Raw genomic sequence first — 12,065 nt, forward strand, 5'->3', positions numbered from 1 at the left:
CCCAGTGCTATTTGTCCTTCCACTGTAATTTATCTCTATTGGAGATTTTACTATTTTATTTAAATTATTCATTCTTTTCTAAGGAGACATGAGAGGAAAGATAGAAGGAAAAATACTCCTCTAAACAAAAAACTTATTGCAGCCACTAAGGTTCCTCAGTATAAACCTCAGGCAGACATTCCAGATTTCTTTTTGAAATCTCATTCCAAATTTATTTCGTCATGATGGTCCTGTCCAGTTCTTTTCCCACCCATTTCTCTGTCATTTTACCATCCCTTGCCACCTCCATCTTCAGTGCAGGCTGGAACTTAACATCAATGTAAATAGAACAGCTTTTTGAACTCTCCAACTGCAAACTCTTCCGTAGGGTATTAATACTTGCATGTGAATCTAGCTCTGCCATGGAGCTCTGACCTTGGGCAGATCACCTGCCTTCTCTGACCTATACTTTTCCCGTCTGCAGAATGCACATATACCCACTTTCCACGGAACCTGTGGGGATTGGCAATTAGAGAAAATTTCTTCTGTAAAGTGCTTAGTATAGTGTCTGACAAGTAGTTTTGTGTAAAAGGGAGCTTTTGTTGTTGGGGTGATTATCCTTGGTGAATAAACTATCAACTTGCTAAGTTAACATCTCCAGAGAGAGTGAGGCTGGAGCTCAAGGGAAAAGGTGGGACATGAGACTCCAGTTAATCTTTTCCTCTGCACAGTTAATGATAGCTATGAAGAAACTGCTATAACTTGAACCTTTTTGAAATTAGTGTCTCAGCTGAACCATCTGTTCATCTTCAAGTCATCATGAGCAGTAAGAAGCGCAGATCAGAGATCCGGTTTGATGCAAAGCGTAATAAGAAAATCGACCACTATTTTTCTCAGGTATGTCTGTAAATTCTATTTATGGAATACAGTTGTCCCTCAGTGTTCATGGGGGATTGGTTCCAGGACCCCCCTTGGATACCACAATCCGTGGATGCTCAAAGTCCTTTATATTTAATATAAAATGGCTTAGTATTTGTGTATAATGTATGCACATTCTTTTGTACGCTTTAAATCACCTCTAGATTAATTAAACTACCTAATACCAGCTAAACTGCTACATAAACAGTTGTTATACTACTATATTAGTAGTATAACAAGAAACAGAAGTTCTATATATGCTTAGTATAGACACAATCATCCATTTTTTTCCCAAATATTTTTGATCTGCCATTGGTTAAATCTACAGATAGGAAACCCACAGGTACAGGGGGTTGTTTGTATACTGATATTAGCCTTAGCCATCCTTGGCATTGAGTTTTATAGTTCTTTTTGCCAACAAACTACCTCATTGTGTGTTGGGAATATTGAATAAGTTAAAATCTTTCTCATCTGTTTTATCCTTTCTTTTTTGGGGGGTGGCTTCAGAGAAAGGAGTTGTAATACAAATCTCAGCCATATCAAGGAATCCTTTAATAGAAAGCTATTGTGATATTTCTTGAATAACAATAAAAATCAAATACAATATATTACACTAAACTATGAAATAAAAACAAAATTAAAGGTGTTTCATAGCATGAAAATACATACCATTCCAAATGTGGCTAATCTATTCAATCATGCTAATAACCTACATTTGAATAGTGCTTTTCCCTTTATAAAACAATTTTTATATATTTATTCTTACCATAACCTTGTTGGGCAGGCAGGGAAGATTTTGCCATCCTCAATTTGTTTATGAGGAGGAGAGAAGAAAAATGAATTGTCACTTAAAGCAGGAGTAAAGTGAAGACTTGGACGTATGTTCACTGACACATAGTCAGGGCTTTTTCTATTCATCGAGCTCTGTACCATACCAAATCATAGTATTTTTTTCTGAGTCTAAAATTCTCCTTTAACTTATCAAGAAGAATGGTAAGCATTTGAGAATGCAACTTAAAATTCTTCACCTTGTTTTCTTTTTTTTTTTTTTTATTTGAGACAAGGACTCGCTCTGTTGCCCAGGCTAGAGTGCAGTGGTGTCATCGTACTCACTGCAACCTCAGACTCCTGGGCTCCAGTGATCCTCCTGCTTCAGCCTTCTGAGTAGCTGGGACTAGAAGCAGACACCACACCACCATTCCTGGCTAATATTTTTTTCTATTTTTTGTGGAGAGGGGTCTCGCTCTTGCTCAGGCTGGTCTCAAACTCCTGGCCTCAAGTGATCCTCCCACCTTGGCCTCCTGAAATGCTAGGACAAGCATAAGCTACCACACCTGGCCTTTCAAGTTGTTTTATTTGTCCTGGTTTAGAAAACTAGAACATTCAAGTATCTAGAATATCCAAGGCAAGCCTAGATCTGTTTTTCTCTGTCCTGCTCCATGACAGAGTGAACAAATAACTACATATTATCCCTTTTCCCCTTTCAAAAGTGTCCATATGTACCCAAGAGTCATTTTATTAAGCTGGGGGTCTATTATAGTGCTCAGATAGGGTGCATGACAAGGGAGTTTCTGGCAGCATTAGACTGAAAGGATGTTCTCTAAGAGTTTGTATATATGCCCAGAGTAAATTTATATTATCTTAGCTTTTTTTGTTTATTTGTTTTTTTGATCCAGAATATTAGTATTATTACAAAGAAGAAAAACAAAATTAACTTATCACATGCCAATCATTGTGCTAAGCATTGTCACACAATGAAGTTACACTTAATCTTTATAACATTCCTGGCATTGTTATTCTCATTACCAGTAAGAGGCATTGCTGGCATATGAACCCATATCTGTTGATGCCCATGCTGTGATAATATGACTTGGGACAAATGTATCTTTTAGACATACGAATCATATGCCCTTAATTTTTCATTCAGTTTCTGCTATTTGATTAATCCTCCTTATTTAATTCCTCCTCCCAACCCCTAGTTCTTAAGATAATGCCCTATAAAAATGGGACTCATGGATACAACATTTACAAAATATAATATATACAGAAGTCTAATGGAAAAAAGATTGGACTAGGATTTGGAATTCTGATACTCACTTCCTTTTTTGGTTATTATGTGGTCCTAAAAAGGGCACTTACAAGAAAAACTGGAAAAACTCTCTCCACCAGAAAGACTCCATCAGATAAGCCGTATTTGTTCCCCTCATTTTATAGAATTTGGGGATTAATATAACAGGAAATTGAGTTCTTTCTATGATATATGCTGGATGACTCAAAGTATTTATTATTAGAAAACAACATTTTTATGACTAAATGGTTAGTTAAATAATGATGGAGTTTTTAAAAAATATTTAATGCCTGATAAATCATGGTAACTCATTCTTGCTGAATTCAGTGTTTTAAGAACAAATTTTTTGGTATGATCCATCATTCTGCTCAGAAAATATAAAAATTAGGTACCTGAAAATAGTAAACAAGACCTGAAATGACACTATTTCAGATAGAGATGGTAGAGTCAAGAATCTCTGTTTTTGATGCATCTGGAAAAAAAATTGTGTTTCTTCCCTCATATTTCTCGGAAAAATTTGCCAGTGTAGTGATATCAAGGGCTTATTCGACTGATGTGACAAGTAGCTCAGCTTTTATTTTGGATCCCAAGTCAAACACTGATTTAATTCTACTCACTTTGATTGGTTCTGAGTTTCCCAGAGAAACTTTGTGAATTCCATACTAAAAAGAGAAACAAAAGACTAGGGTTGCATTTAAAGTTTTAAAATATCTAACATTGCTTTTAGGTCCCTAAAGAACGACAGAATAATTCCAGTACTTCTCCAGTGAAGATGAAATCTAAAGGAGGTCCAAGAGATATAACTAACACCAAGGCTCAAAGATTCCATTCACCTAAGAAAAATCCAGAAGACCAGACCATGCCCCCAAATAAGACGATTAATGTTACTTTGGATATAAACCAGAGGAAAAACAAACAAATGAAATATACGCTCATAAGGAGTGAGAAGGATCGCTTATATATGGCTCTCAACACTCTTGAGGCTGTCAGAGAAGAAATAGAAACACACCAAGGCAAAGAAATGCTAGTGTGTGGCAAAGAGGGAATCGAAGGGTTCATCAACCTTGGAATGCCCCTCCGTTGTTTTCCTGAAAGCTGCCATGTGGTAATTACATTTGCCCAAAGTAAAAATAAACAGAAAGAAAGTAACAAACGCTTTGGCCGGCATGAGGAGGTATCATCTACTGAGTGTGTCAAATTTTACATTCACGCAATTGGAGCTGGAAAGTACAAGAAAAAGATCGTTAAGTGCGGGCAACTTCACAAAGAAGGGTACAAACTCTGCGTCTATGCTTTCAAAGGAGAGACCATCAAGGATGCTCTGTGCAAAGACGGCAGATTTCTTTCCTGTTTGGAGAAGGAAGATTGGAAACTCATTGAAAAGCTGGACACCATTGTAGAAAACACCCAGCCAGTTGATGAATTAGAGGGCAAGCTCTTTCAGGTTGAGGTTGTGAAAAGAATGGGCCCCGGGGCAGCAGTTGCTGAGAATTCTGAGTCAGAGCAAAGAAACACCTGTGTGTTGAGAGAATACATTGTGGACCAGTACCCCAGTTTGAAAAAAGAAAGTGAAAAAATCAGAGAAAATTTCAAGGAAAAAATGAAAAAAAGAAAGGGGAAAACATCATTATTTCAATCGCATAAAACAAGTTTTGGGAAAGTAACAAAAAACTCTACTCCGATTAAAATAATAAAACTTCTTTCACATCTCAGTGATTCAGTTGGCTACATATTCTGGGACAACAATGGAATTACGGGTTCTGCCACCTGCTTTGTTTTTAAAAGCTTGTTCATTTTAACTTGTCGGCATGTAATAAATTACATTGTGGGAGAAGGAATAGAGCTAGGTAAATGGGCAGCCATAATTGGTCAATGTGTCAGGGTGACATTTGGTTATGAAGATGCCCCAGAGAAAGAAGAGAACTGCTTTTTTGTTGAACCTTGGTTTGAGATATCTGATGAAAAGCTTGACTATGCTGTCCTGAAGCTGAAGGAAAATGGACAAGAAGTACCCGTAGGACTACATCATGGAGTCACTCCTGTACCCCTTAGTGGGTTGATACATATTGTTGGCCATCCATATGGAGATAAAAAGTCTCATGATGCTTGTGCTGTAATCCCTCAGGATCAGCGAGAAAAGAAATGTGAGGAACATGTTCAGGCTAGAAAAGCAGAGGATATGCAGTATGTCCATATGTACACTCCGAGAAGTTTTGAGAAAATAGTTCACAACCCTGATGTGATTACCTATGACACCTGTTTTTACTTTGGGGCTTCTGGATCCCCAGTGTTTGATTCAAAAGGTTCGTTGGTGGCCATGCACACTGCTGGCTTCGCTTATACCCACAAAAATGGTATTAATAGTGTCATTGAGTTTGGCTCTCTTATGGCATCTATCCTCCTTGATATTAAGCAAAGACATAAATCATGGTATGAAGAAGTATTTATGAGCCAGATGGATGTCGAAATGATGAGTGATGAGGATTGAGGACTTTGGAGAATTAGGTATCTTTATTAGCTTTAAGGGAATTGACTGTGGAGTTGTTATTCCACAGCGATTGATAATAACTTTTCTAAATTCAAAATAGTCAATTTCAAAAATAATAATAATGAATATTATTGATCATTTCCTATGTACTGGGCATTTTTCTAAGCACATTTAGAAATTATTCCTAACAACGCAATGAAGTGGACTATGACTCCTATTTTAAAGTCAAGCAATGTAGAGAATGATAGGATTCAGTAATAGTCGGTTTTGTGACACTAAAAGTCATGTAACCATCAATTTTTTTTTCTTCCATATCATTCCCAAAATTCATTTGCTACAAGGCAGGAGCCAAAACTTGTTCATCTCATTATCCCCAATATCTGACATAGGGAAAGTAAGTGCTTAGAAAAATGTGTGGTGCAATCAAACCTGGAACTATAGTTATTGTTAACTTAGGAGCTAAATGCTTGATTAGAAATGCTCTCAAACAAAATATTTTAGAATTCCCAAAATCTTCATACTACCAAAGCTGTCATAATGTATGTGTCCTGAAATTCACTGTTTTTATAGGCTATTAGGGCAAGAGGGATATCTCAAACATCATGTTATTTGATTCCTTGACCTCCTAAATGAGTTTTTTGTTTGTATATATTAAGGTTTACTCTTTGTGCTGCAAACTTCTGTGTTTTATCATACAGAATACTTTCATCACCCTAAAAATCTATGCTTCACCTACTTAATCCCACTCTGAATCCCCGAACCCTGGAAATCACTAATCCTTATAGCTTTGCCTCTTCCAGAACATTGTATAATTGGAGTCTTATCATCTGTAACCTTTTCAGACTGGCTTCTTTCACTTAGAAATATGTAATTAAAGTTCCTCTATGTGTTTTTGTGACTTGATAGCTCATTTCTTTTTATTGCCAAATAATTCATTCTATGGATATACCACAATGTGTTTATTCATTCACCTTTTGAGAGATATATTAGTTGCTTTCAGTTTTTGACAATTATGAATAAAGCAGCTGTAAACATTAGTGTACAGGTTTTTGTATGAACATAAATTTTCCACTCCATTGGGTAAATATCTAAGAGCACAAGTGATGGGTTTATAATAAGATTATGTTTAGCTTTATAAGAATCTGCCAAACTGCCTTCCAAAGTGACTATACCATTTTGCATTCCCACCAGCAATGAAGGACTGTTCCTAGTTCCACATCCTCACCAGCATTTGGTATGGTCTGGTTTTGTGGGTCTTAGGTATACTGGTAGTGTTGGAATGCCAGGGATTCTTCAGGAAAATATGGGATTTATTAATGAAATTGGGGCTGTCTTGGATGATCTAGGATATGTATACATATTATAGTATCAGCCCAGATTTAGTCAGGAAGACAGCCACTACAAATGTTACAGAAATAAGGTATTTAATTAAGAATTGGGGGTTCAATAAGAATGAGAGGAGCAAAGGAGCTGTAATACTGTAACTAGAGGGTGGATGTCAGTGTAAAGCATTGAAAGGAAGAGAGAAGTTGCTAATTGATGTGGGGCAGTCTGAGAAGATGCCATGCCTTGCCACCACAATGATACTAAAGTTGTAATTTACAGAGATGTTGCAAAGTTCCTAGGTCAGATACAATCTGTAAGTGGGACCTTGTGGAGATATTACAAAGTCCTATCTGACTGCCATGATCTTCCAGGAAACAATGACTACCACTTTATTTCCACCTTCCAAGTTTCTTATGCAAAGTTTCTCACTGGCAAATGCTAATCCAGGACATACAGGGGTTCTGGGAAAAAATAATCCTCATCTTTATAAGGAAGTGGTAGTGCTACTAAATTGACAACAGGTGACTAGCCTACGCCTGCATAAATACATGCACACATACATGGGCACACACATAAAGTCCTCACTTAATGTCGTTGATACGTTCTTGGAAACCATAACTTTAAGTGAAACAATGTACTGTACAAAACCAATTTTACCATAAGCTAATTGATATAAACAAGAGTTAAGTTCCTTGGGCATACAGTATGTCATTTCACATAAAGTCGCAGTTTCTCAGAGCCTAATGATGACATTAAGTGAGGACTTGCTGTAATCATAAATTATCATTTTTTTAGCTTGTCACGCATGCTACAACTTTTAACTGATTATTCACGTCAAGTCACCTGTGTATTCACTGTGTCCTGCAAATAAATTATGTTATAAACAAATCCTATCCCCAGGTGTTTTCATTCAGCTGAAATATTCTGCCATATTTAATGTCTGATGCCATCCTAGAGAAGTATCGAGTAAAAAATCAAAGGAAAATTAGGCATACAGCCCCACTTCTTTTCTGTCTTTGATTATTTTTCACATGGGAATTCCATGTGAGCTTACAAAAGCTTCAAACATGGCTTTCCTCTCATTTCTCATTTCTACCATCATTTCTTTTCCAAAACATTCATTTCCTTACTTTATTGCTTTCTATTTTTCACACTAAAACACAAACTCTTTATTTCTGTCATACTCCACTCCCCATTATACACTGAAACATTATAATCTTTCTGTTTAACTGAGCTTTTACCATTTAAGTTGTCTCCCAGAAACAGCAGACTCTTCACAGGATAATAATGCCAAGACCCACCATCCATCACTAATTCTATAACTTCTGGATTAGACCTCCTGCACACCAAGACTCACCATCAATCTCTAATCTGTGACTTCTGAATAAGACCTGAATAAGACGTGTTGCTTTCAACACAACCTGCCCTAACACACGTAGCCACCTTCTTATCTGTTAGATAATCCCAATGTGACTTTGAAGACAGTTTCCACTTTGTATCCCATCACCTCGTTGCCTAGGGACCCTCATTCCCCAGTCCATGATAGCACTCAAATTATTGACCAAGTATATTCTAGTTGCCTGAATTTGACTGATCAACCCTTGCCAGACCTGGCAAGGAGCTCTTTAGAGATGGAAGTAGTTTTATGGAACAAGGACAGCGCAAAGCTGGGCATGCTGTGGTTACCAGCCAACAGGTAATTGAGGCACAAGCCCTACCCCCTGGAATGTCTGGCCAGAAGGTGGAATTGATTGCACTGACTACAGCCCTATATCATGAGAAAAATGAGCATATCAGTATTTATACTCATTCCAAGTATGCTTTTATGGTGGTACATGCTTATGGAACTATATATAAAATTGGCAATTTTAGGAAACTGGCGCAGTGTTTAGTAAGTCATTGTGAGTCATTGTGTACAGAGAGTGGAGTAATAGCGTATCCTAGTAAACATTGGCCATCGTCTCCCCCTTTAATGCATGTATAGGCCCAAGGCTCTCCTTCTTGTTGATATACGAAAACATATCCCTCTGGGGCACAAGTTACAAAGCCATGTGACTCATAAGTTTGCTAGGGTATTTCTTCTGACCAAGGGTCTGTGGTGGCCAAGTCACAGCCAACTAGGGGAGAGCCGTCCCTGAAGTCTGGGTAGAGTCTAATATTCTGGTTATGGGAGTTTCAGCTGGATCCCCATATACTCTGTTTACCATCGCTCTAATTCTGGGGATTTATAGAGACTAGATATGCCCATTAGGAAGCCAAGAAGACACAAGGAGGTTTTTGAGTCCCAGCCATTCACCAAGGGAAAACACTTTGTCCCAAGTTAAGTTAGTCTCTTGACAAATTTTGGAAAGAGTCTTCTTCAAAGTTTTATTCATCCATTTAGTATTTTAGGGTCTCCATGATAAATGAGGCTTCCAGTCAGTTCCTAGAATTTATGATATTTCTTGAGTAACTCTGGCAACAAAAACTGCTCTGTTATCACTTTGGGGAGTTAAAGGAAGTCCAAACCTAGGAACGATTTCCTTTAAAAAGGCTTTAGTGACCTCCGAAGATTTTTTAGTCCTGATTGGGTAAGCTTCAACCCATCTTGAAAAAGTGTTAACAAAGGCCAGCAGATATTGAAAATTTGATAACTCATGACATCCTGGTAAAGTCTACCTACCAGCCTTCCCCCAGGAAAGCCCCTCTCAATTGAGTTCCTTCCTTTAGGGGCGGCTGCGAGCCTCCTGAAGTCTTTGGGTTATTTTTCAAGCACACGGGACAGCTCTGGGCTACTGTCTAAATGGCTCTCTGCACATTAGGCCCAGCCACATGAGGTTGTATTTATTGTAAGGTGGTATCTCATCCAAAATGGATACCTTGGTGAATATGCTCAAGCACTTGTCTGACGAGAGCGTCAGGAAGGAGGACTTTTCCTTCTGTGTTTATAAGCCAGTTTTGATCATTATCCTTTGAAAAGCTCCATTCTTTAGCTCTTTTTAAGTCCTTTTTGGTACAAGTTATTTGAAATAGGATTGTCTTGGAAGATCTAAGAAATGTATGTACATATATAATGACTATTGACATAAAATTATAAATTATTATTTCCAAGTGGGTTGTTATGAATTATAAATTATCATGGCTTATTAAAATACATATATTTTACAGCTATAATTGATCACTAATGTCAAGTCATATACATATATATAGAAAGAGAGAGAGCACACTTCAAAATGTTTATGGAAAAATTGAATTAAAAGATAAAAAGTATAAACTTGATTTCTCAACATAATCATCATCAAGGTCAAGACACTTTTGAAAGAGATGATATCAGCCATTTAGTCCATTACTAAGGAACTGAGGGTCCTGGGAATTTAACCATGTCAATTCAGTCTTTTTTACATTATTAACTATAGAAAAATGGGGACTGTTTAAAGATTTTTCTTTAAGATTAAGAAAGAAACAAACAATAAAACAAAAATGAAGTCAGAAGTAGCCAAATCAGGACTGTGAGGTGCATGCTTAATAATTTCCCATCAAAACTCTTGCAAAATTACCCTTGTTTGATAAAAGGCATAAGGAGGAACATTGTCATGGAGGACAAGGATTCTTTGGTAAAGCTTTCTCTGGTGTTTCTCTGCTAAAGCTTTGACTTACTTTCTCAAAACACTATCATTCGTTGGCCCTCCAGAAAGTCAACAAGCAAAATGCATTGAACATCCAAAAAAACTGTTGCCACGACTTTTGCTCTTGACTGGTCTGCTTTTGCTCTGACTGAGCCCTTTCCACCTCTTAGTAACCATTGCTTAGATTGTGCTTTGTCTTCAGTATCATACTGGTAAACCCATATTTCATCTCCTGTTGCAATTCTTTGAAGAAATCCTTCAGAGTCTTGATGCCACTTGTTTTAACATTTCCATCAAAAGCTCTGCTCTTGTCTACAGCTGATCTGAGTGCAATAATGTTTGGCGCCCATCAGGTGGAAAATTTGCTCAACTTTAAGTTTTCATTCAGAATTGTGTAAGTTGAACCAATGGAGATGTCTATGGTGTTGGCTGTTTGTGCTGTTAATTGTTGGTCTTCCTCAGTTATGGCACCAAGAAAATGAATTTTTTCCTCGCCAACTGCTGTGGATGGTCTGCCACTGAGGCATAGGCTTCATCTTCAACATTGTCTCTTCCCTCCTTAAAATATATTATCCATTTGTAAACTGTTGATTTCTCTGAGGTATTGTCTTCATGATGCTTTTTGTAAAGTACCAATGATTTCACCATTCTTCCTGTCAAGCTTCACCACAAATTTATTGTTTGTTTTTGCTCCTATTGTAGCAGAATTCACATTGCTCTGATAGGGGATCTTTTCAAACTGATATCTTATCCTTCTTACTGCCTCTAACTAGATCCTATTCAGACAGGTTATAACAAGTTAGTATGAATTTGTTTTGGTACAAAAAAAATTTTAAATACATGCATAGTGTTTTCATAATGTGTATTTTCCATGACTTTTTGAAGATCCCGTGTGTGTTCACTTCCTCTTACAAATGAATCAGACTATATATAAACCCTCTCATGTGTCATCAGTTATTTTTATTTTGCTGTAACACTTTGTCATGTTTAACATGGCAGATACAAGGAGACCAGATACAAAATCAGTCTGGACATAGGTAGAAGTCAGTTTCTTCCTGCTTTCTGTTCATCTTTCAAACAGCCTGCCTGGCATTTGTTAATAGCCCTCTTACCTGGTTTAGGCTTTTTCCTACCTGGGAATTCCCGGCTTAGCTGGTCAGGTGCTGTTTTATCCCTGGTACTTTCAGCATCTCCTTGAATCATCACTGTTCACTTTTGGATCCATGCCTATCTAGACCACAAGAAAGTTTCCTGAGTCTTCATACTCTTACTCTCATGATTGGAAGTAAAAGTAGTTAAATAAAATTTAAAATTATCTTTTCTTCCATGCTACTTTTGTTTCTCTTTCAGAACATTCTATCCTCATCTTTTCTCCTCCCTTCTTTCCCTTTGAGACATTTTTACCTGCCTCCTACTGCACCCCCTCCATGTCATATAATACATATTATGTAACGGCCATCTTTTTTTTTTTTTTTGAGCCAGCCCAAATAAGTTTTGAATACTGGTTTTTCCTCTGACAAGATATGTAACCTGGGGGCAAGTTGTTTAAATTCCCAAAGTCTTGTAATTTTTGTAAAATGGGAATAATAATGGCCGTTGGTAGGATTAATTAAGGTGTCCTTAACTCCTTTTCTTTTTGTTCTTCAAATTCTGAAATTTGATATTTTAATGAATAACGTTG

General features: G+C 37.2%; 1 protein-coding gene across 1 annotated transcript; it reads left to right on the top strand.

Annotated features, from left to right (window-relative positions):
- The first annotated feature begins 798 nt into the window (after positions 1-798).
- FAM111A (FAM111 trypsin like peptidase A) lies at positions 799-5,457 on the top strand. The gene is made up of 2 exons (XM_069470054.1): positions 799-876; positions 3,693-5,457. The coding sequence occupies exons 1-2, from the start codon at positions 799-801 to the stop codon at positions 5,451-5,453; spliced, it is 1,839 nt and encodes a 612-aa protein (XP_069326155.1). The 3' UTR covers positions 5,454-5,457.
- Positions 5,458-12,065: the final 6,608 nt, after the last annotated feature.

The sequence above is a fragment of the Eulemur rufifrons genome, chromosome 6 (genome assembly GCF_041146395.1).
Source record: "Eulemur rufifrons isolate Redbay chromosome 6, OSU_ERuf_1, whole genome shotgun sequence".
Taxonomy (NCBI): domain Eukaryota; kingdom Metazoa; phylum Chordata; class Mammalia; order Primates; family Lemuridae; genus Eulemur; species Eulemur rufifrons.

Coding starts and splice junctions, on each gene's coding strand:
- FAM111A (XM_069470054.1), top strand. CDS start 799: ATGAGCAGTAAGAAGCGCAGATCAGAGATCCGGTTTGATGCAAAGCGT. Junction 877..3,692: donor TCGACCACTATTTTTCTCAG/GTATGTCTGTAA, acceptor CATTGCTTTTAG/GTCCCTAAAGAACGACAGAA.